This window comes from Somniosus microcephalus, chromosome 15 (assembly GCF_052327205.1).
Source record: "Somniosus microcephalus isolate GS21.2 chromosome 15, FLI_Smic_1.0, whole genome shotgun sequence".
Taxonomy (NCBI): domain Eukaryota; kingdom Metazoa; phylum Chordata; class Chondrichthyes; order Squaliformes; family Somniosidae; genus Somniosus; species Somniosus microcephalus.
In genome coordinates, this window is record NC_141001.1 from 97,105,332 (window position 1) to 97,131,029 (window position 25,698).

The following is a 25,698-nucleotide window of genomic DNA, read 5'->3' on the forward strand; positions in this document are numbered from 1 at the left end:
TGGCTATGTATTAGAACAACAACTTGTATTTATATAGCGCCTTTATCAGAGTAAAACATCCCAAGGCGCTCCACAGGAGTGTTAAAAGACAAACATTTTTAACACCGAGTCACAAGGAGAAATTAGGACAGGTGATCAAAAGCTTGGTCAAAGAGGTACGTTTTAACGAGTGTCTTAAAGGAGGAAAGAGAGAGAGAGACACAGACAGGTTTAGGCAGGGAATTCCAGAGCTTAAGAGCCGAGGCAACAGAAGGCACAGCCACCAATGGTTGAGCGATTATAATCAGGGATGCTCAGGAGGGCAGAATTGGAGGAGTGCAGATATCTCGGCACGGGGGGGGGGGGGTGTTGTGGGGCTGGAGGAGATTTCAGAGATAGAAACATAGAAGATAGGAGCAGGAGATTTGGCCCCTCGAACCTGTTCTGCCATTTAATGAGATAATGGCTGATCATCCAAACTCAGTACCCTGTCCATGCTTTCTCCTCATATCCCTTGATCCCTTTAGCCTTAAGAAATATATCTAACTCCTTCTTGAATATATTTAATGAATTGGCCTTAACTGCCTTCTGTGGTAGAGAATTCCACAGGTTCACCACTCTCTGGATGAAGAAATTCCTCCTCATTGCTGTCCTAAATGGCTTACCCCTTATCTTTAGACTGTGACCCCTGGTTCTGGACTACACCACCATCAGGAACATCCTTCCTGCATCTAGTCTGTCTAGTCCTGTTAGAATTTTATAAGTTTCAATGAGATCCCCTCTCATTCTTCTAAACTTCAGCGAATATAAGCCCAATCGACCCCATCTCTCCTCATACGTCATTCCTGCCATCCCAGGTATCAGCCTGGTGAATCTTCGCTGCACTCCCTCCATGGCAAGAACATCCTTCCTCCGATAAGGCAACCAAAACTGCACACAATACTCGAGGTGTGGTCTTACCAAGGCCCTGTACAACTGCAGCAAGACATCCTTGCTCCTGTACTCAAATCCTCTCGCTATGAAGGCCAACATACCATTTGTATTCTTAACTGCCTGCTGCATCTGCATGCTTACCTTCAGCGACTGGTGCACAAGGGCATCAGGTCTCGTTGCACTTCCCTTTCTCCCAATCTATTGCCATTCAAATAATCCGCCTTCCTGTTTTTGCCACCAAAGTGGATAACCTCGCATTTATCAACATTATACTGCATCTGCCCAAATCATATTGGAGTTTCTCGGCATCCTCCTCACAGCATACACAACCACCCAGCCTTGTTTCATCTGCAAACTTGGAGACATTACACCTAGTTCCCTCGTCTAGATCATTAATATATATTGTGAATAGCTGGGGTCCTAGCACCGATCCCTGCAGTGCCCCACTAGTCACTGCCTGCCACTCTGAGACAGACCCATTTATTCCAACTCTTTGCTTCCTGTCTGCCAACCAGTTCTCTATCCAAGTCTGTACCTTACCCCCAATCCCACGAGCTTTAACTTCACACGCTAATCTCTTATGCGGGACCTTATCGAAAGCCTTCTGAAAGTCCAAATACACCACATCCACTGGTTCACCTTTATCTATTCTACCAGTTACATCCTGAAAAAATTCCAGTAGATTAGTCAAGCACGATTTACCTTTTACAAATCCATGTTGACTTTGTCCGATCCAGTCACTGTTTGCCAAGTGCTCGGCTATTACATCTTTTATAAATGGACTCTAGCATTTTCCCCACTACCGATGTCAGGCTTACCGGTCTATAATTCCCCATTTTCTCTCTACCACTTTTTTTGAATAGTGGGGTTACATTAGCTACCCTCCAATCCATGGGAACTGTGCCAGAGTCTATAGAATTTTGGAAGATGACCAGCAATGCATCTTCTATTTCTTGGGCCACTTCCTTAAGTACCCTAGGATGTAGATTATCAGGCCCTGGGGATTTATTGGCCTTCAATCCCGTCAATTTCCCCAACACCATTTCCCTACAAATACTGATTTCATTCAGTTCCTCCCTGTCATTAGACCCTATGTTCCCCGACATCGCTGGGAAGTTATTTGTGTCCTTTGTGAAGACAGAACCAAAGTATGTATTTAATTGGTCTGCCATTTCTTTGTTCCCCATTATAAATTCCCCTGATTCTGACTGCAAGGGACCTACGCTTGACTTCACCAATATTTTTCTCTTCACATATCTATAGAAGCTTTTACAGTCAGTTTTTATGTTCCCTGAAAGCTTACTCTCATACTCTATTTTCCCCCTCTTAATTAATCCCTTTGCCCTCCTTTGCTGAATCCTAAACTGCTGCCAATCCTCAGGTTTGTTGGTTTTTCTGGCCAATTTATATGTCCTCTCCTTGGATCTCATGCTATCCCAAATTTCCCTTGTTAGCCACGGTTGAGTCACCTTTTTTGTTTTATTTTTAGGCCAAACAGTGATGAGCAAATCCTGTAGTTCATCCATGCGATCGTTAAATGTTTGCCATTGCCTATCCACCGTCAACCCTTTAAGTAATGCTCACCAATCATCCTAGCCAACTCACGCCTCATACCATTGTAGTTTCCTTTATTTAAATTCAGGACCCTAGTCTCAGTCAAATACTTCACTCTCCATCTTAATGAAGAATTCTATCATATTATGATCGCTCCGCCCCAAGGGGTCTTGCAAAACAAGTTTGCTAATTAATCCTTTCTCATTACATAATACCCAGTCTAAGATGGCCTGATCTCTAGTTGGTTCATCGACATATTGGTCCAGGAAACCATCCCGTATACACTCCAGGAATTCCTCCTCCACAGTATTGTTACTAATTTGGTTAGCCCAATCTATATGTAGATTAAAGTCACCCATGATAACTGCTGTGCCCTTATTGCATGCATCTCTAATTTCCTGTTTAATGCCATCCTCAACTTCAGCATTACTGTTTGGGGGTCTGTATACAACTCCCACTAACATTTTCTGCCCCTTGGTATTTCTCAGCTCTACCCATACAGATTCCACATCATCAGAGCCAATATCCTTCCTTACTATTGTATTAATCTCCTCTTTAACCAGCAATGCTACCCCACCTCTTTTTCCTTTTTGCCTGTCTTTCCTGAATATTGAATACCCCTGGATGTTGAATTCCCAGCCTTGGTCACCCTGGAGCCATGTCTCCCAGCTGTTCACAATATATATTAATGATGATCTGGACGAGGGAATTGGATGCAATATCTCCAAATTTGCAGATGACACAAAGCTGGGTGGGAGGGTATGCTGTGAGGAGGATGTCGTGAAACTCCAGTACGATTTGGACAGGTTGGGTGATTGGGCAGAAACATGGCAAATGCACTATAATGTGGATAAATGTGAAGTTATCCACTTTGGTGGCAAAAACAGGAAGGCAGATTATTATTTGAATGGCAATAGATTGGGAGAAGGGGAAGTGCAAAGAGACCTGGGTGTTCTTGTGCACCAGTGGCTGAAGGTAAGCATGCAGGTGCAGCAGGCGGCAAATGGTATGTTGGCCTTTGTAGCAAGAGGGTTCGAGTACAGGAACAAGGATGTCTTGCTGCAGTTGTACAGGGCCTTGGTGAGGCCGCACCTCGAGTATTGTGTGCAGTTTTGGTCGCCTTATCTGAGGAAGGATGTTCCTTCCATGGAAGGAGTGCAGCGAAGATTCACCAGGCTGATACCTGGGATGGCAGGAATGACGTATGAGGAGAGATTGTGTCGATTGGGCTTATACTCACTGGAGTTTAGAAGATTGAGAGGGGATCTCATCGAAACCTATAAAATTCTGTCAGGCCTGGACAGACTAGATGCAGGAAGGATGTTTCTGATGGCTGGGGAGTCCAGAGCCAGGGGTCATAGTCTAAGGATAAGAGGTAAGCCATTTAGGACAGAGATGAGGAGGAATTTCTTCACCCAGAGAGTGGTGAACCTGTGGAATTCTCTGCCACAGAGGGCGGTGGAAGCCAGTTCATTAAATATATTCAAGAAGGAGTTAGATATATTTCTTAAGGCTAAAGGGATCAAGGGATATGGGGAGAAGGCAGGGACAGGGTACTGAATTTGGATGATCAGCCATGATCTCATTGAATGGCAGAGCAGGCTCGAGGGGCCAAACGGCCTACTCCTGCTCCTATCTTCTATGTTTCTAATCCCAATTATATCATATCCATTTACATCTATTTGCGCAGCTAATTCATCCACCTTATTACGAATGCTCCTCGCATTAAGACACAAAACCTTCAGGCTTGTTTTTTTTTTTTTTTTTATAAACACTCTTACAATTATTATTTACTGTGGCCATGTTTGATTTACACCCTTGATTTCTTGGACTTCTGTTGTGTATGTACCTTTAAGGGAATAACTGGTCTCAGACTGCAGTACCGGCAGTGACCACCCCTGTATAAAAGGCCCTAGCAGGCTTCTGTAGTTTCAGTTTCCAGGTTGTCTCCATTCAGTAAAGACTTGTTATAATCAACTCTTGCAGTCCGTGTCTCAATTATACACAGACATAATACTGGCGACGAGTAAGAAACAAACTTACCTGCAACTCGGCAGCACCTCAGACGACGTTATTGAAGGTCGAAGCCAGAAGAAAGAAAAAAAACAAAATAATCCAAAGAAACTCGAGAAATGGGCGTCGACCGTGGGCAACCGCCCTCCAAATCATCGAATTGAAAAGTGCAGGAGAGACTGTCGAGAGCCAGGCTTTGTTCTCCAGTCTGTGGTTTCCCAGCTAAATCGGGCTGGTGGCAGGTAGTGCACTGATCCTTCCTGGGCTGCGGCGGGCTAGAGCTCGATTGGGTGGCTCTGCAACGGGGCCGGGCAGCGAGTCGGGAAGCAAAGAGAGAGGGTGGAGCACACAGGGCGCGGCCGGTGCTTCGAAGCCGGGCAGCGTTCGGACCTAAGAAGAGGGAGGGAAGTGTCCCAGAGGGTCTGCTCCAAGACGGGAACGGTTATTCAATTAACGGAGCAAATATTGAAGCGCGATAGAAAAATAAAAATACCGCGGAGAGCGGCGTTGGCAGCAGCGATCGGGGAGGCGCGAAGACCATAGGGCGTCGCCATTACAGGATAGTAAAATAAATAATCGCCAGCAACAGCGTTGGCAGCAGCGGCAGGAGGCGCCATCTTAACTCGGTGGGGAAGAAGGAAAAGCGCGGGAGGCGCCATTTTGATTCATCAGGGATGAAGGCAAAGCGTGGGAGTCACAATCTTAGATTTTCAAGATGCCAAAGACTGGTGATATCACTGCCTTCGATAATGCAATAGAAGACTGGACCACGTATGTGGAAAGAGTCGAGGTATATTGCGAGGCAAACGAAATAGCCGATGAGAAAAAGGCATCGGTATTGCTAAATTTAATGGGTGCAAGAACGTACGGCCTATTGCAGGACCTCATTACTCCAGCCAAACCGAAGGCGAAGAGTTTTAACGAAATTGTTGCTATCCTACAGGAACACCTAAATCCTACACCGCTGCTGATAGCAGAAAGATTTAAATTCCACAGGAGAAATCAGCATAAAAATGAGAGCAATGCTGATTACCTTACGGAACTACGCAAGCTATCAAAGCACTGCCAGTTCGGAGCAGGACTGGCAGATACCTTACGGGACAAATTTGTCTGTGGACTCCTGAGTGAAGGAACCCAGAAGAGGTTACTCTCAGAGAAAGAGCTGACGCTGGATAAGGCTTTCAGCGTGGCAGTATCTTACGAAGCAGCAACAAGGGGAGCTGCGGAAATACAACAAAAGCCAAAGGAATACGGCGCCCACGAAATAACACGGGGATTTGCAAAATGTTATTGCTGCGGCAGAACAAACCATGACCAGAAGGACTGCTGGTCCAAGGACAAAATATGCAGGCAATGCAGAAAGATTAGACACATTGCACGAGTTTGCAGGTCTGGGAAGAAGACCAACGACAACAAAAAGGCTACTAAGGAACCGTACAGGAAAGTACAAAAGATGACGGACAGTAGTTCCGAAGACCAGATGAGCGACAGTGAATACGGGAACAAGAGACTAAGCTGTCTCAAACTTCACAACGTAAATCGCAAAAGAGGATCACCGAACCATTTGGGTCACCCTCACGATAGCAGGGTCCCAAGTCAAAATGGAGCTGGATACAGGATCAGCTCTAACCGTCATGAATCGACGAGACTACGAGCGGCTATTCTCACACATACCCTTGAGAGAGACATCCATTGTCTTGAGGACGTATACGGGGCAAAAAGTATACCCCAGAGGAAAAATAAAGGTGCCTGTCGAATACAACGGCAAGAAAATACGGAAATTGTATCTCTACATTCTGCAAGATGGTGGACCACCGTTATTGGGACGTGAATGGATCAGAAAGATAAGTTTAGACTGGCACTCCATTCAGGCACTGACGGTGGCTGGTAAAAAGGATGACGACGTCACTCCTGGACGATTGTCAACAATCTTAGCTGACGCCAAAGAGGTATTTCAACAAGAACTGGGCACTCTTAAAGGCGTAATCGCCTCGATAAAAATAGAGGAGAATGCAATTCCCAAATTTTTCAAAGCAAGATGCAATTCGCCCAGCCATCGAAACAGAGCTGGAGAATCTGGAGAATGCAGGCGTATTATCTAAGGTAGACTGGAGCGAGTGGGCGACACCCATCGTTCCGGTCATGAAGAAAACGTTAAACAATAAGTCTGAGGAGCCAAGGAAGGTTCGCATCTGTGGGGACTTCAAGGTGACGGTGAACCCAGTCCTTCACACAGTACAATATCCTCTTCCAAGGATAGAAGATATCTTCGCCTCACTATCTGGAGGGAAGCGTTTTACAAAAATTGACCTAGCACAAGCATATTTGCAGATGGAGGTTGAAGAATCCTCTAGGAAGTAAGTATCTCACGATAAACACTCACAAAGGTCTTTACCAGTATAAATCGACTGGTATTCGGAGTAGCATCAGCTCCGGCGATATGGCAAAGAGCGATGGAACAAGTCCTGCAAGGGATTCCGGGGACTCAGTGTTACTTGGACGACATCCTAGTGACAGGTGAAGATGACAGTGAACACCTTGCCAACCTAGAGCAGGTGCTCACTAGACTACGTGAACATGGGCTACGAGCCAATCGCCCCAAGTGCGAGTTTTTAAAGAAACAGATATCGTATTGTGGCCACGTGATTGATGAAGAGGGGTTGCATAAGTCCCCTGACAAAATTGAAGCGGTAGTTAAGGCACCAGCGCCTGAAAATGTGTCGCAACTGAGGTCATTCCTCGGATTGGTGAATTACTACCATAAGTTTTTGCCGAATTTGTCCACAATTCTGCACCCACTGAACGCCCTACTACAAACGGGAGTAGCATGGAAATGGAGCAATGAATGTAAGCGGGCCTTTCAGAAGAGTAAGGACCGAATCACTTCAAGAGAAGAATTGGCTCACTACAACCCATCACTACCGATAAGACTGGCGCGTGATGCGTCTCCCTACGGCATTGGGGCGGTACTGTCACATAAATTCCTTGATGGTTCAGAGAGGCCGATAGCTTTTGCGTCACGCTCGTTAACTTCAGCCGAGCGTAACTACGCCCAGATTGACAGAGAGGCCCTCAGCCTGGTGTGGGGGGTGAAGAAGTTCAATCACTACCTGCACGGTCAGAAATTTACTCTACTAACTGATCATCAACCTCTCGTCTCCATTTTCAACCCTCAGAAGGGCGTACCGATAATGACGGCACAACGGCTAGAGGTGGTCCCTGTTCCGAGGGGCACACCAATATGACATCGAGTACAAAGGAACTAAACAGCATGGGAATGCTGATGGATTGTCGCGCCTACCGTTGCCGACGGTGGAAGAGGAACTGGCAGTGGATCCAGTGGAGTTATTCCACTCGACTATAGTCGAATGTCTCCCTGTGACGAATGCAAACATAGAAAAGGAAACACGAAATGACCCGACACTCTCCTGGGTCTATGATTTAACGGTGAAGGGATGGCCAGCACATGGCGAACCACTGCTGCCAGCATTCTCGCCGAGAAGAGAACAGCTGTCAGTGTGCAGAGGAACCTTGATGTTTGGATCCAGAGTAGTAATTCCACCCAAATTGAAGGATAGAGTGCTCAATGAGCTTCATGAGGGTCATCTGGGAGGGGTAAAAATGAAGAACTTAGCCAGAGCGTTTGCGTGGTGGCCGGGAATCGATAGAGAAATTGAAGAGATGACCAAGAGCTGTGCTGGATGCCAGAAGGTCCAAAACGCCCCACCACAAGCCCCTCTACATCCATGGGAGTGGCCCTCATCTCCATGGCAAAGGGTGCACATTGATTTTGCTGGTCCCTTTATGGACTCGATGTTTTTAATTGCAGTGGATGCACATTCAAAGTGGCCAGAGGTAATAAAAATGTCCTCAACCACCACAGAAAAAACTATCACAGTCTTACGAACCATATTCGCCAGGAATGGGCTGCCTGAACAGATTTGCTCTGACAATGGACCACAGTTTGTGTCTGAAGAGTTCCGGAGGTTCTTAAAGAACAATGGTGTTAAGCATTACACATCCGCCCCATATCATCCAGCCACTAATGGATTGGCCGAGAGGTTTGCTCAAACATTCAAGAAGGCTATCAAGGCAATGTGTAATGAAGATATACCCCTACAACACAAGGTGGATAACTTCTTGTTTGCCTACCGGAATGCGACACATGCGGTTACCAACCAAACTCCAGCCATGATGTTCTTCAATCGAAGAGTACGATGCCGCTTGGATTTGGTTAAGCCAAACGTCAGAAGAGATGTGGAGAACAGGCAGTTTCAGAATATGAATGAAAGGCCGACCAGGAGTTTTAAGATCGGTCAACCAGTTTTGGCCAGGGACTACCGCACAGAGAAATGGCAGCCAGGAACGATCTGTACACAGCAAGGACCTCTCATGTATACCGTGGACGTTGGAGAGAGCATTGTAAGACGCCATGCTGACCAGATTCTAGAGTCACTGGAAAACGTCAACTCCACACCACGATCTGATACACCTGGCGATGAAACCGAAGTACCAATTGCATCTGCCGCAGAATCGGTGATATTGGAAGCAGACGAACCGAACGACGACACTGATCCCGACTCAACCTTGCCAGAAGAACCTGATATCCCAAAGAGGCGTTATCCAGACAGAATCAGGAAGCCTCCTCAAAGACTGAACTTATAATTGCTTAACTTCAACCAATGTATCTAGCAACCGTAATTTTAATTAGTTATTATTTAGTTGTTAAATGAATGTTATGTACTGTTTATCTAAAAGGGGAGGAATTGTTGTGCATGTACCTTTAAGGGAATAACTGGTCTCAGACTGCAGTACCGGCAGTGATCACCCCTGTATAAAAGGCCCTAGCAGGCTTCTGTAGTTTCAGTTTCCAGGTTGTCTCCATTCACTAAAGACTTGTTATAATCAACTCCTGTAGTCCGTGTCTCAATTATACACGGACATAATAACTTCCACTTTTGCTTTTCTCCTTCCTGTCTTTTGCTTCTATCCTTGCTTCCCTTTCCTCTGTCTCCCTGACAATAGGGAGGGGCGAGGCCATAGAGGAATTTGAAAACAAGGATGAGAATTTTGAAATCGAGACGATGCTTAACCGGGAGCCATGTAGGTCAGCGAGCACAGGGGTGCATATTAGACAGGATGCATGAACTGAGCTGGTCAATTCGCACTGAAGCTGCCTGAAACTCAAAATCTTGGGTGGGGAGAAATTGAAGTCCATCTGTGATCTGGCTGTTGTTTTTAAAATGTACTAATGGTTATAGGTGATGTAGAGCAATAAGAGCATCTTCTGACTAAGTTCCCTTTAACATTTCCCCCCAAAATTATACAATTACCCAAATCAAAAATAAAACTATTCTTTAGTTCCTCTCTAGCCCCTCGGTCATATATCTGCTGAGCTAGATGGGCGAGCAGCCAACTTATACCCAGCGTCCACCAATTCAGACTCTCACCCATTCTCCTTTTCAACTGTGAGTCTGAACACAATTCATTATTATATTTTATAAAAAATTTATACCTGGAGTTCTATAACTCGCCAAGGCTTCTTCGATAGCACCTCCCAAACCCGTGACCTCTACCACCTAGAAGGACAAGGGCAGCTGGCACATGGGAACACCAGCCAAGTTCCGCTCCAAGTTACACACCATCCTAACTTGGAAATATATCGCCATTCCTTCATCGTTGCTGGATCAAAATCCTGAAACTCCCTCCCTAACAGCACTGTGGGAGTACCTTCGCCACACGGACTGCAGCGGTTCAAGGCGGCAGCTCACCACCACCTTCTCAAGAACAATTAGGGATGGGCAATAAATGCTGGCTTTGCCAGCGACACCCACATCCCCTGAATAAATTTTTTTTAAATTATTTTTTTCCTTACCTGAATCCTTACATGTGTATCCTTCGGAGGACAAACTGCAGGCATATGTGGACACAGGGGCATAAGAAGCAGAGGTCTTCAAATGAGGGTCTCTGACAACAACATTGTATATCACTCCAGTGCCAACATACGAGTTTCCATAGACTATAGTCTGCTCAAATGAACTTACTGTCTTGATCTATGGTTGTGAGAGAATGAATGAATGTACATTTAGTCTTCAAGTATACCAATTAACTAAACTAAAATACAGTAAGAGATTAGTGGATCTTCTTTCTCTTGACCTGAATCTAAATGGTAGTTCTTTCTTTTACTCCATTTAGGATGAGAGGATGCTGCCAACAGCAGTTAGTGGCAAGTATCACAAGAAGCGGCACCCACCAAAGTTGGTGCTGTTTAGCCACACCTCAGACAGCAAGGCTGCCTCAGCCTGCAATACAAATGCCAAGTAATGTGTGGTCAGAAGCAGGGGAGGGTAAAAATAATGGCCACCTGGAGGCTAAGGCTATCTCTGCACAGACTGGTGAAGCCGTTTTGCCATCACTGCCCTGTACAGACTTCACTCAGCCACTAGGAAAGATATTAGCATCAGTAAGACCGATTTGGATATTTGTCATCTGGCCATTTATCTTACTGCTGTTTGTGGGAGCTTGCTGTGCACAAATTGGCTGCCGTCATTCTTACATTGCAACAGTGACTACACTTCCAAAGTACTTCATTGGCTGCAAAGCACTTTGGGACCTCCGGAGGTCGTGAAAGGCGCTATATAAATATCTAAGTAATTTCAAAATTTAAACTTGAAAACAACTGCGCATATGTAACCTTACACACACGCAACTGCATTCAAGTGCATCTTGCTGTGGAGAAACTGCTCGCCAAAATAAAATGGAGTGGCTGAAACAGCATCAGAACTGGGAACCAGTATTGGAGAGTTACATCACTAAGCAGTTCTTCAATACAAATAGGACACTAAATGGTGACAAACAGTATTCATTTGTGTGCAATTCATCTGTTCAGGACAAATAAATCTACTGGTCCTGCATCCAATTTTGTAATCTATTCCCAAAGACATGTGCAATTAAAGCTCAACTTGTTGTCTAACAAGGGGAAAAAAATTAAACAAACAGATGTAGATTTTAGTTTTAAACAAGCCAGTTACAAAATTGTGTTGTCATACAAAGAATGAAACTGACACAATAGGGGAGAATTTTAACCTTAAAAAATGGGTGGGTTAGGAGCAGGGGTTACTTACATTGTTAAAAATCAGCAACCCAAACTGAACCCGCCTCCTTCTGGTTTTAACGGAGGCAGGAAGTGAGCCGGAACAGGGGTGGGCAGCCAACCCGCTGCCAGGGGGCGGAACGTCAATTTAAGTATCATAATGAGGCTGGAAGCCTCTTCTTTAACCTCCATTTTGTGTTTAACTAGCTGGTTGGGTTTTACATGGAGGTTACAGCAAGGCGAGGACTGCTGTATCCATGGGGTAAGTTTCTTTATACCTACCTCCTGGATCCAGGGTCCCTACCTAACCCACCCCCCGCGATTGGAGATCCCCTCCCAAGGCCTTTGATCGCCTTCCCGGAGCCCCGCACCAATGATCCCAAGGCCGGCCCCGATCTTCCCGCCACCCACCCACCCCCTCCCAAAACAATCCTCTGGAGGCCGGCCCCAATCTTCTCTTCTCCCTCCCCTCCACCCCCAGAGCAAGCCTCTCTTCCTCTCTCCACCCCGATTCTCTGGAGGCCAACCACACTTGATCCCTCCCTCCCTCCTCTGTGCAGCCTAGTGCCACAGGCCTACCTGACGGTGCCAGCCAGCCTCTCAATCTGGCTGGCTGCCGGAGGGAAACAAGTGCCTCGCGTGTGAATTAGGCCCCGCCATTAAAGTCGGCAGGGCCTGTAGGAAACCCGTTCTCCCAGGTTGCCCCGCCTGCTTCCAACCCGCCTTCCCCATTAACATCCAGCCCAAGAACTCTAAAGCACTATTTAAAGCAGTGCAACTGAATATAGACACATGGGAATGTCTTAGCATGCTTCAGAGGCAAGTGAACACACCAGTAAAATGGCATTTAAGTGCATCAAACATTTGTTGGGCCTTTGTAGAGTGTTTCATGATGAATTCCAGCATGGCAGCATAAAAATTCCAGTAGCATTAAAAGCAGTCCATTCCTTACCTCAAGCATCGAGAGTGAAGATCAGTGAAAACATGCGAGGAGTTAAACAATACTCAAGAGACTAGAGTGTATAACACAGACCCCCAGTGGTGGCAGTGGTTGATGAAAATAAGACAAGCTTAATGTGCTGTATGGCTATAGGGAGAATAAACTGCCGAATGATTGCTGTGTAGGATACCTGCCAAATATTTTCAGATTTGCAGTAGTACATTTTTCCTGATTTTCAAAAACATGCAAGCTAAATGTGCTCAAAGAATCCATCCATATGATTTTAAGTCCCACTTTAACAGGGCCCTCCTTGCCCATACCGAGTCACAGGTTTCTACTAATGAACTAGGAGCGTCAGCCGTGGCTCAGTGGGTAGCGCTCTCACCTCTGAGTCAGAAGGTTGTGGGTTCAAGTCTCACTCCAAGAGACTGGAGCACAAAAAAATCTAGGCTGGCACTCGAGTGCTGAGGGAGTGCTGCACTGTCTGAGGTGCCATCTTTCGGATGAGACGTTAAACCGAGGCCCCGTCTGCTCTTTCAGGTGGGCCTAAAAGATCCCATGGCACTATTTTGAAAAAGAGGCGAGTTATACCTGGTGTCCTGGCCAATATTTATCCCTCAATCAACATCACTGAAAAACAGATCATCTGGTCATTATCACATTGCTATTTGTAGGAGCTTGCTGTGGTCAAATTGGCTGCCGCGTTTCCTACATTACAACAGTGCCTAAACTTCAAAAGTACTGAATTGGTTGTAAAGCGCTTTCGGATGTCCTCAGGTCGTGGAAGGCGCTATGTAAATGGAAGTCTTTCTTTTTCTTTCTAATTATTTAGTCAGCCACAAGGAGGTGGAAATCAAGAACTTGCGAAAACTACTGAATTTTTTTTAAGCACCTCTGTGGTAAGAAACTGGCCAATATTGCCTTCTGCTTGTAATGTGTGGTTCAGATAGGAAAACAGTCATGCGTATTGTACGAAAGGCTGATATTTAAAGATATTTAGTAGATGAGAATCATATGTATAACTTAAGTGTAGCCATTGACCAAATAATATTACCCATAATTACTCCTGGGTAACTAGAAAACTTTTTCAAAATGTAGCTGCAGTCAAAAGCAGTTTTGACTAAGTTTTGATAACAAACAGCCAGACTGCAAGTGAAGGTCAAATCATTAAATTGCTAAGAAAAACATATTGGGCCAGAAATTCGCGGCCAAAGGCGTGAGTGCGCTCGGGGTACTCACGCATCTGGCCGTTGGAAATGCCGGCGTTCAGCATGAACAGCGCATGCGGGGAACGCCGGCATTTCCAGACCTCGAGCACGTGCGACTGCACAGGCAGCGCTTGCGCAGTGAACTTCGTAGATTTCATTCATGAAATCCGTGAGGGTAAGTCCTCAGAATTTACACTTGAAAAAAGCAAGTGTAAAGTGGTTCATTGGCTGCGGCGGAAGAAACATTTTATCGTGGAGCTTCTGAAATGCAATGTGTGTGTTTGGGAAAGGGAGGGAAGAAATTTTAAGTAAGTTTTAAAGTTAAAATTTTTTTTTTTTTTTTTTTTTTTAAAAAACGTTTTCAGAACGGTAGGTAGAAGGAGCAATTGTGGCTGTGTGAATGGAATGTGAGAATGAGTTATGTATGTATGTCCACATATATTCCATTACGTATATGTATGTATGTTTTATATTCCTTTACTAATGTGTATGAATGTATGTTTTTAATTATGATTTTCCAATAAGTTACTTTCTCTGAAAGTCATAATTAAATAATACATTCATACACATAAGTAAAGGAATATATACATAACACGCAAAGGAATATATACAGACATACATACTTTCAGAAGCTCCACGATAATAAATATCTTCCTCCGCAGCCTCTGGAGCAACTGTACCCATGCTTTTTTCATGTGTAAGTTGTAATGACTTGACCTCACTGAAAGCATTAATGAAAGCGGCGAATTATACTGCGCACGCGCTGCCTGTGCAGTCGCACGCGTTCTGCCTCTGAACCCCTTCGTTCAGAGGACAGGAAATGCCGGTTTTCCCCACATGCACTGTGCATGCTGAAAGCCGGCATTTCATCCGGCCAGATGCGTAAGTACCCCGACCGTACTCGCGCATTTGGAAGGGAATTACTGGGCCAACATTTTACATGTCAATAAAATGAAAAATTTAACAATTGCATGACTTGCCCCCTCGCATCTGCGACTGAGGGTCCAAGGAGGTGCATTGCGCAAGAGGTCATCATCGTACGTATCCTCACACTGTTCCCTTTGGGGAACTGCATGAAGTGGTGGAAGGATTTATGGCCGTGATTAACGCTCATTCCGTGACCGTAACCATCTTTGAACCAGCCATTAGGGTGGTTAGTCCTATGGCGGGAGGGTTTTACGGGCTCCCACAACCCATCTGAGGGGGGGGGGGGGGGGGCCACCAACACCCACGGACACAAGTATCCCGCTGGATGTCCACCCAGAATTTAAAGTTGGAACTCCGACTCCACTTGCCGGGACTGTCTGGAGTGGGGTTCAAAACCCTACTCCTTCTGGCCCAGCGGCGGGGATGCTTACTGCTACGCAAAAGGCCCACTCCGCACAAAAGGTGACACCCATACGTTTCCTGCGCCTTTTCCCTCCCCGTGACTGGAGCCCTATGCTGCCATTTCACGTTGCTAATCGGATTGGGCCTTTGTCATAGCGGTAGGATCCCCGCCGCTGGGCCAGATCAGGGTAGGGTTTCGAACCCCGCTCCAGACAGTCCCGGCAAGTGGAGTCGGAGCTCCAGCTCTAAATTCTGGGTTGACATCCAGTGGGATATTTGCGTCCGTGGGTGTGGGTGGCCCCCCCTCCTTGTATAGCTTGTGGGAGCCCGTAAAACCCTCCCGCCATAGGACTAACCGCCCTAATGCCTGGTTCAAAGATGGTTACGGTCACGGAATGAGCGTTAATCATGGCCATAAATCCTTCCACCACTTCATACAGTTCCCCAAAGGGAACAGTGTGAAGACACGTATGACGACGACATGCTCCATGTGGGAAATCAGGGACGCTGCCAGTGTCCCTGGCGACCATGTGTGCGGGAAATGCATCCAGCTGCAGCTACTTGCAGACCGCATTGCGGCGCTCGAGCTGCGGGTGGATGAATTTTGGAGCATGCGCGATGCTGAGAGGCTCGTGGATAGCACGTTTAGCGAGTTGTTCACGCCTCAGGGTAGGGCAGCACAGGGGGTGACCATCAGGCGGAGCAACAAAGGCAGGCAGGTAGTGCAAGGAACCCCTGCGGACATCCCCCTTTCAAACAAGTATACCGCTTTGGATACTGTTGAGGGGGATGACTCACCAGGGGAAGGCAGCAGCAGCCAACTTCCTGGCACTGGGGGTGCTCCTGCTGCCCAGGAAGGGGGGAAAAAGAGTGGGAGAGCAATAGTGGTAGGGGATTCTATAGTAAGGGGAACAGATAGGCGTTTCTGTGGCCGTAGACGTGAATCCAGGATGGTTTGTTGCCTCCCTGGTGCCAGGGTCAAGGATGTCACTGAGCGGCTGCAGGGCATTCTGGAGGGGGAGGGTGAACAGCCAGTGGTCGTGGTCCACATTGGTACCAACGACATAGGTAAAAAGAGGGATGAGGTCCTGCATCAAGAATTTAGGGAGCTAGGTAACAGATTAAAGAGCAGGACCTCAAAGGTTGTAATCTCTGGATTACTCCCAGTGCCACGTTCTAGTAAGTATAGGAATGGGAGGATAGAGCAGATGAATGCGTGGCTAAAGAGTTGGTGTAGGGGGGAGGGTTTTACTTTCCTGGATCACTGGGCCTGCTTCTGGGAAAGGTGGGACTTGTACAAGTCGGACGGGTTGCACCTGAACCAGAGCGGGACAAATATCCTTGCGGGGAGGTTTGCTAGCACTGTTGGGGGGGGGGGTTTAAACTAACTTGGCAGGGGGATGGGATACAGAGGGGAGCTGAAATAGGGGGGGATGTGCTGCCAATTATAGAGAAAAAAACAAGTCAGCTTGGTAGACAGGGCAAATATATAAGGGCAAGGCTGGATGGCATCTATTTTAATGCAAGGAGTCTTGCAAATAAGGTGGATGAACTGAAGGTGTTGATAAACACATGGGAGTATGATATTGTTGCTATCACGGAGACATGGTTGAGGGAGGGGCAAGACTGGCAGCTCAATATTCCGGGGTACAGAATCTTCAGGCGAGACAGAGGGGGAGGTATAAGAGGAGGGGGTGTCGCAATATTAATTAAGGAGTCAATTACTGCAGTAAGGAGGGATGATATATTAGCAGGGTCCTCTAATGAGGCCATATGGGTGGAGCTTAAAAACAAAAAGGGGGCAAGCACTTTGCTGGGAGTGTACTATAGGCCTCCAAACAGTCAGGGGGAGATAGAGGAACAGATATGTAGGCAAATCTCAGAGAAATGTGCAAATAATAGGGTAATAATAATGGGGGATTTCAACTTCCCCAATATTAACTGGGATAGTCAGAGTGTGAAAGGCTCAGAGGGTGTAGAATTCTTAAAGTGCATCCAGGAGAGCTTTTTGAGCCAGCATGTAGAAAGTCCTACAAGAGAGGGGGCGGTACTGGACCTAATTCTAGGGAATGTGGCCGGCCAAGTGGAAAAAGTGCTAGTAGGTGAGCACTTTGGTGATAGTGACCATAATATGGTAAGATTTAAGGTGGTCATGGAAAAGGACAGGGATGGGCCGGAAATAAAGGTTCTAAATTGGGGGAAGGCCGATTTTAATAGGATAAGGCAGGATCTGGCCAAAATGGACTGGGTTCAGCTACTTGTAGGAAAATCCGCATCGGAGCAATGGGAGGCTTTCAGAAGGGAGATTGAGATCATACAATGGCAACATGTTCCCGTAAAGGTCAAGGGTGGTTCCAAAAACCACAGGGAACCTTGGATGTCAGGGGATATACGAGAATGGATTAGGAAAAAAAGGAGGGCTTTTGGTAGATACAAAAGGCTAAAGACGGAGGAAGCCCTAGAGGAGTACAAAAAGTGCAGGGGGATACTTAAAAAAGAAATTAGGAGATCAAGGAGGGGCCATGAAATAACACTGGCGAGCAAAATAAAGGAAAATCCGAAGATGTTTTATAAGTATATTAAGGGTAAGAGGATAACTAGGGAAAAAATAGGGCCCATTAGGGACAAAAGTGGCAATCTGTGTGTGGAGCCAGAAGATGTAGGAGGGGTTCTAAATGAATTTTTTGCATCTGTTTTCACTATGGAGAAGGACGATGTAGACATAGAAATAGGGCGGGGGGACTGTGATATGCTCGAACATATTAACATCGAGAGGGAGGAGGTATTGGCGGTTTTAGCTGGCCTAAAAATGGATAAATCCCCAGGCCCGGATGAAATGTATCCCAGGCTGCTGTGTGAGGCAAAGGAGGAGATTGCGGGGGCTCTAACACATATATTCAGGACCTCTCTGGCCACAGGGGATGTGCCAGAGGACTGGAGAACTGCTAATGTAGTACCATTATTCAAGAAGGGTAGTAGGGAAAAACCGGGGAACTACAGGCCAGTGAGCCTAACATCAGTGGTAGGAAAATTATTGGAAAAAATCCTGAGGGACAAAATTTGTCTCCACTTGGAGAGGCAAGGATTAATCAGGGATAGTCAACATGGCTTTGTCAAGGGAAGATCATGTCTGACTAATTTGATTGAATTTTTTGAGGGGGTGACTAGGTGTGTGGATGAGGGTAACGCAGTGGATGTGGTATACATGGATTTCAGTAAGGCCTTCGATAAAGTCCCGCACAGGAGACTGGTCAAGAAGGTAAGAGCCCATGGAATCCAGGGTGCCTTGGCACATTGGATACAAAACTGGCTTAGTGGCAGAAGGCAGAAGGTGATGGTCGAAGGTTGTTTTTGTGACTGGAAGCCTGTGGCCAGTGGGGTACCACAGGGATCGGTGCTGGGTCCCTTGCTGTTTGTGGTCTACATTAATGACTTGGATATGAATGTAAAGGGTATGATCAGTAAGTTCGCGGATGATACAAAAATTGGTAGGGTGGTAAATAGCGAGGAGGGTAGCCTCAGTCTGCAGGACGATATAGATGGGCGGAACAGTGGCAAATGGAATTTAACCCGGAAAAGTGCGAGGTGATGCACTTTGGGGGGACTAACAAGGCAAAGGAATACACAATGAATGGAAAGACCCTAGGCAAGACGGAGGGTCAGAGGGATCTGGGCGTGCAAGTACACAGATCCCTGAAGGCGGCGGAACAGGTGGATAAGGTGGTAAAAAAGGCATATGGGATACTTGCCTTCATTAGCCGAGGCATTGAATATAAGAGCAAGGAGGTTATGATGGAGCTGTATAAAACACTGGTTAGGCCACAGCTGGAATACTGTGTGCAGTTCTGGTCGCCACACTACAGGAAGGATGTGATCGCGTTAGAGAGGGTGCAGAGGAGGTTCACCAGGATGTTACCAGGGCTGGAGCGCTTCAGCTATGAAGAGAGACTGGGCAGATTGGGTTTGTTTTCCTTGGAGCAGAGGAGGCTGAGGGGGGACATGATTGAGGTGTACAAAATTATGAGGGGCATAGATAGGATGGATGCTGAGGAGCTTTTTCCCTTAGTAGAGGGGTCAATAACTAGGGGGCATAGATTCAAGGTAAAGGGCGGGAGGTTTAGAGGGGATTTGAGAAAGAACTTTTTCACCCAGAGGGTGGTTGGAGTCTGGAACTCACTGCCTGAAAGGGTTGTGGAGGCAGAAACCCTCACAACATTTAAGAAGCATTTGGATGTGCACTTGAAATGCCATAGCATACAAGGCTACGGGCCAAATGCTGGAATATGGGATTAGATTAGGCAGGGCTTGATGGCCGGCGCGGACACGATGGGCTGAAGGGCCTCTATCCGTGCTGTATTACTCTATGACTCTATGACATTGCTAAATAAATAAATGGAATTAAAAAAATTCTTTTAGGGCTTTTAAAAGTCTTTAAATTGCTTTAATTCTGTTTAAAACTACTTCAGATTACTCAAAATAATGTAAACATTTTAAAAAGTTTATAAAAGTTACCAAAATCTTCAAAAAACTTCCAAAAACCTATTTAAACTGCTGCTTTGCATGTAAAAATGGTTAGCAGCTTGACAGAAACATTGGGGGCGTGTCCAGTGAAACTGAGACCTCAAGGGGCGTGTCTCACTTGCACTGCACACTCCTGGCTTCGCGCTGGCTGCACTCCTGGGCGGCGTGACGTCATACGCTGCCCGGGATTCTTCTTCTGGAAACACCAATTCCAGGCGTCCCTAGAGCTGATCGGCAGTAGCGCGGGGTAAGTGTAAATACGGGGCTTGCACGCGCTGCAAGCCCCGTTCTGGAATTTCTGGGCCATTATAATGCTGTTAGAACTTAGAATTCGCTTAACAAAACTAATTGCAACTATATTTGAAGAATAATTAGTATAAATTCCAATAAATGAGAGATATCATGGAAGTTAAGGTATTTATCTGGTAGATTAAAGTGAGATAGTCTGGATACATCAAGACTAGTGAAACAGCACTGAAACGATCTGGGCCCTTGGTGTAGAGAAAGGCCTTGTACTGCTTGAGGCATGAAATGAAAGAGATATGGTAAATTCCAATGGGGTGAAAAGCTATAAACAAGATAACACAACAGCAGAACAGGGTTAATGGAAATGTACTGGAAAGAGTGGCCAGGTTACTAGCCTTAGCCTGAGTGACAATTGTATTTTGACCATTACAACCAATTAAAAAAGGTGATTTTGTTAAAGACCATATATGGACACCAGCCAACCAAACTGTTGAGAAGGAATGGGTTAAAACCTCAATATTCAAACAGTTTCACACAGATGTACTGCGAGGACAAAGGAACAGACTTAAGATGACATCATCTGCGCCCGAGAGGTTCCAGAGACCGAGGGATGCGAGCTACTCGTTAAAGCTATTGCCTAATATTAAGTATATTACGCTGTATGCTTAATAAATCTTGATCTATTGCTCAAACACACTGGCTGCTGCCTATTGGTGTCTTGTCCAAGAACTCCGAGATCGTTAAGATCTTACAGTATTGCACCATGAGCACGCTATACTGCGCAGCCGTAAATACTGAAGTTTGATTGCGAAACAAATGATTGAACTTACCCTTTTATACTTTAGGCTAATCTTGGTCAAATTCCACTCATGTGCCTGATATTTAAAACCTCAGATGAGTTAATAACTTTTTTAAAAGACTATCAAACTATGCTAAAATACTTACACTTATAAAAGATCAAGGCCTAGAAATTGGGTATAGCCCCGCTTGAGGCGTTAGAACTGGCGCTGCGCAAAGTTTATAGCCAGACGAAACTTATCGCCGCCTGGCGCGATATTGGGTTGCATCGCCCCTAAAGGGGATTGAGGCGCGAATTCAGGCGTTACACGGGACTCCTAAGGCACTAATCTTCCGGCGCAACCCAATATCGGAGCGGACAGGCGCAGCGCAGGTGCTCTCTATTACTGATGACCACGAGACTTCCAGGCGCCGGCCAGCTCTTAAAGAGGTGGGTCAGTCAGCTTCAGCATCCACACTCTGCGCCTTGCAGGCCTCAGAATCGGCGCAGGCCCTTCTCTGGCGCTAAAAACTTGGACCAGATGGAGAAGGTGAAACAGAGAGCAGAGCACTTCACCAATGAGGCTCTGGAGCAATTGGTGGCCGCAGTGGAGCGCCGGCGAGATGTTCTCTACCCAGACAATGGCACGAGGCCGAATCATAAGGACTACCGACGAGCTTGGAGGGTCAACTGCAGCAGCATGGTGACCAGGAGCCCTGTCCAATGCAGAAAGAAATTAGACGACCACACTCGGGTCGTGAGGGTGAGTGTTGTTTCTGCAAACTTCTGCATCCCTTCATTTGCACCTGACTTTATGGCTACAGGGTGGGCTGTGCCACATTGGCCATCTGCCAGCAAGCACCCATGGCCCTTTCTGGGCACACACATGCACATTTGACTCAAGGTGTCATGTTAGGGCTCTTGCACCATGGGTGGCATGAGATGATCACTCAGGGCATCATGTAACATAACTTCCCCTCCTTTCCCCTGCAGTCAAAGCTGGCAAGGATTGGCAAAGACCAGCTTCGCACCGGTGGAGGACCTCCACAAGTGGTCACTCTCACGGATCTCGAGGAGGGAGTCCACCAGATTCTTGGAGGATGTCTGAGTGGTCCTGTAACCACTGCAGCTACCGACCCCATTGTCGACAGCGATGGTAAGGTTCTCACCTTTTACAACTGTCTCCTTCCACTTGTTCCCCCCGCCAGCATGATTTCTCACTGTGGACCCATGTCATAGCCTTGCCGCAATCTGGCATCCCTTGCTGCCAAGCTGTCCTTCTGCTAAAGCCACTCTTCCACCTCCCTGCTTTCAGATGCTGCATCACCAGCTCAGGAGCCGGGCCCTCAAGCTGCCAGTACCAGTGCCTCCGAAGGCTCAATGAGAAAATTACTGTCCAACAGACGGTCAGCAACTCTCTCCAGCAACGATCAGAATGGCCAGCCCAAATGGCTGCAGCTTTTATACTAGTGCTGTCCCCTTTAAATAGCGCCCCCAGAGTCCAAGAAGGGCCTGGGAACGCTCCATCCAACTGTCACTAATCGCGCCAGGTGAAAAGGTTGCGGGCGCCACCGAATATCCGGTCCGGGACGCCAAAAAGGCGTTGCACACTGAAATGTTGCAAATCTGTTGGACGGAGTATCAATCAGGAAATAGTTGAGGCTTGTAATAAGGGAGCATTTATAATTATGGGGGATTTTAACTATCATATTAACTGGACAAATCAAATTGGGCAGGGCTGCCTTGAGGATGAGTTCATTGAGTGTATTAGGGATGGGTTTCTTGAGCAGTATGTAACTGAACTAACCAGGGGGCAAGCAACCTTAGATCTGGTCCTGTGTAACGAGATGGGATTAATTAAAAATGTCCTAGTAAAGGATCCCCTTGGAATGAGTGACCATAACATGGTTGAATTCCATATTCAATTAGAGGGTGAGAAGGTTGGATCTCAAACAAGCGTGCTAAGCTTGAATAAAGGAGACTATGAAGGTATGAGAGCGGAATTGAGTAGAGTGGATTGGGAAAATAGATTAAAGGGTAAGACGATACATGATCAGTGGTGTACATTTAAGGAGTTATTTTACAACTTCCAAAAAATATATATTCCACTGAGAAAAAAAGGGTGTAAAAGAAAAGACAGCCATCTGTGGCTAAGTAAAGAAATTAAGGATAGTATTCGACTAAAAACAAGGGCATCTAAGGTAGCCAAATCTAGTGGGAGGATAGAGGGGATTGGGAAAACTTTAAAAGACAGCAAAAGATAACAAAAAGATTGATTAAGAAAGGGAAGATAGATTATGAAAGTAAATTAGCAAAAAATATAAAAACAGATAGTAAGAGTTTTTATAGTTATATAAAAAGAAAAAAGGGTGGCTAAAGTAAATGTTGGTCCCTTAAGAGGATGAGACCGGGAAATTAATGGTGGGAAATATGGAGATGGCAAAAACACTGAATGAATATTTTGTATCAGTCTTTACAGTAGAAGACACTAAGAATATCCCAACACTGGACAAACAGGGGGCTATAAGGGGGGAGGAACTAAACACGATCAAAATCACTAAGGAAGTGGTACTCGGTAAAATAATGGGACTCAAGGCGGATAAATCACCTGGACCTGATGGCTTACATCCTAGGGTCTTGAGGGAAGTGGCGGTAGGGATTGTGGATGCATTGGTAATAATTTTCCAAAACTCCCTGGACTCAGCAAAGGTCCCGGCAGACTGGAAAACTGCTATTTAAAAAAGGGCAGTAGACAGAAGGCTGGAAACTATAGACCGGTTAGCCTAACATCTGTGGTAGGTAAAATATTGGAGTCCATTATTAAGGAGACAGTAACAGGACATTTGGATAATCATAATTTAATAGGACAAAGTCAGCATGGTTTTATGAAGGGAAAGTCATGTTTGACAAATTTGCTGGAGTTCTTTGAGGAAGTAACATATAGGGTGGATAAAGGGGAACCAGTGGACGTAGTGTATTTAGACTTCCAAAAGGCATTTGACAAGGTGCCACACAAAAGATTATTGCTTAAGATAAAAAATCACGGGATTGGGGGTAATATTCTGGCATGGATCGAGGATTGGCTATCTAACAGAAGGCAGAGAGTTGGGATAAATGGTTCATTCTCGGACTGGCAATCAGTAACTAGTGGTGTTCCACAGGGGTCAGTGCTGGGTCCCCAACCCTTTACAATCTATATTAATGATTTGGAGGAGGGGACCGAGTGTAACATATCAAAGTTTGCAGATGATACTAAGATGTGAGGGAAAGTAGTGAGCGAGGAGGACATAAAAAACCTGCAAGGGGACATAGACAGGCTAAGTAAGTCGGCAGAGATTTGGCAGATGGAATACAATACTGGAAAGTGTGAGGTTATGCACTTTGGCAGGAAAAATCATAGAGCAAGTTATTATCTTAATGGCAAGAAACTGGAAAGTACTGAAGTACAAAGGGATCTGGGGGTCCTGGTGCACGAAACTCAAAAGGTTAGTATGCAGGTGCAGCAAGTGATTAAGAAGGCCAATGGAATGTTGGCTTTCATTGCTAGGGGGATAGAATATAAAAATAGGGAGGTATTGCTTCAGTTGTACAAGGTATTGGTGAGACCGCACCTGGAATACTGCGTACAGTTTTGGTGTCCATACTTAAGAAAGGACATACTTGCTCTCGAGTCAGTACAAAGAAGGTTCACTCGGTTAATCCCGGGGATGAGGGGATGGACATATGAGGAGAGGTTGAGTAGATTGGGACTCTACTCATTGGAGTTCAGAAGAATGAGAGGTGATCTTATTGAAACATATAAGATTGTGAAGGGGTTGAATCGGGTGGATGCGGGGAGGATGTTCCCGATGATGGGTGAAACTAGAACTAGGGGGCATAGTCTTAGAATAAGGGGCTGCTCTTTCAAAACTGAGATGAGGAGGAACTACTTCACTCAGAGGGTGGTAGGTCCATGGAATATGCTGCCCCAAAAAGTTGTAGAAGCTACATCATTACATAAATTTAAAACAGAAAGAGACAGTTTCCTAGAAGTAAAGGGAATAAAGGGTTACGGGGAGCGGGCAGGAATTTGGACATGAGTCTAGGTTCGGATCGGTCATGGCCCTGTGGGTAGCGGAGCGGGCCCAGGGGCCGTGTAGCCTGATCCTGCTCCTACTTCATGTGTCTAATTCTGTTAGATTCAGGAGATGGTTCTGTGATAGTAGATTGGCGGTTAGGATCAGATCAGCCATGATCTTATTGAATGGCGGAGCAGGCTCGAGTGGCCGATTGGCCTACTCCTGCTCCTATTTCTTATGTTCTTATGACGTCATGATCTGCCTGCGCCCGCGGGCAAGCGAAAAGAGTTAGCGCCGGCGCTAAAAGGATACTGAATATGGGAGGTGGCACTATATTCACTGCGCCCGCCCGAAAATTGGGTAACACCCCAATTCTCGGGCTGTTTAGGCGCTAATCACTGGCGCTACCAACCGAATTTCTAGGCCCAAGTTCTTTGGTACAGGTCTTAAGCAGATCAAATTTGTACTTGAATATTAAACAGATTTTTTTAAACTTTGCTAAAATGAATGAAGCAGATTGGAAGCAATGTAGCATACAAGTGCCCCAGACCAGTGCACTAAAGAAAAATCCAGAACTGTACTTTTTTTAATGTATTTTCCGCCTAGTTTTATAACAAAACAGAAGAGCTCAAAATGAGTTCCAACCTTCACATTCCAACACAATACCCTTTATCATTGAGAGAGAGAGAGAAAGACTGAGACTGACTGGGGGGGGGGGGGGGGCGCAAAAGAGAAGAGAGAGACGGGGGGGGGGGTGGGGGGAAAGAGAGAGACTGCTGGATTTAGTTTGGGATTAGCCTAGAAAGGGGGGGGAAGGAACGCCTCAGGCCTGGCCCGATGGACCCCTGCAAAGGAAGGAAGGCGGCGAACTCTCCCTCCCTCTCACTCTTTCCCTCCCCCTGCTTTCCTCTCTCTGTCCCTCCCTCCCCTCAGGCCCAGCCCAAGTCACCCCAGCTGAGCTCGCGCTGCAGCACGCCGACCTAGTCACTGGACAACAAACACCATCCTCACCTGTCACGATTAGCCGCAGCTTGCTTTTCACTGGT

At 46.2% G+C, this 25,698-nt stretch overlaps 1 protein-coding gene across 1 annotated transcript in view; it reads right to left on the minus strand.

Moving 5' to 3' along the window:
* LOC147107095 (transmembrane 7 superfamily member 3-like) overlaps positions 1-25,698 on the minus strand; it is a 71,551-nt gene that overhangs the window by 21,702 nt on the left and 24,151 nt on the right. The window contains exon 6 of the mRNA XM_086008142.1: positions 10,355-10,532. Coding sequence (XP_085864268.1) covers positions 10,355-10,532 — 178 coding nt within the window. The remainder of the gene's footprint in view (positions 1-10,354; positions 10,533-25,698) is intronic.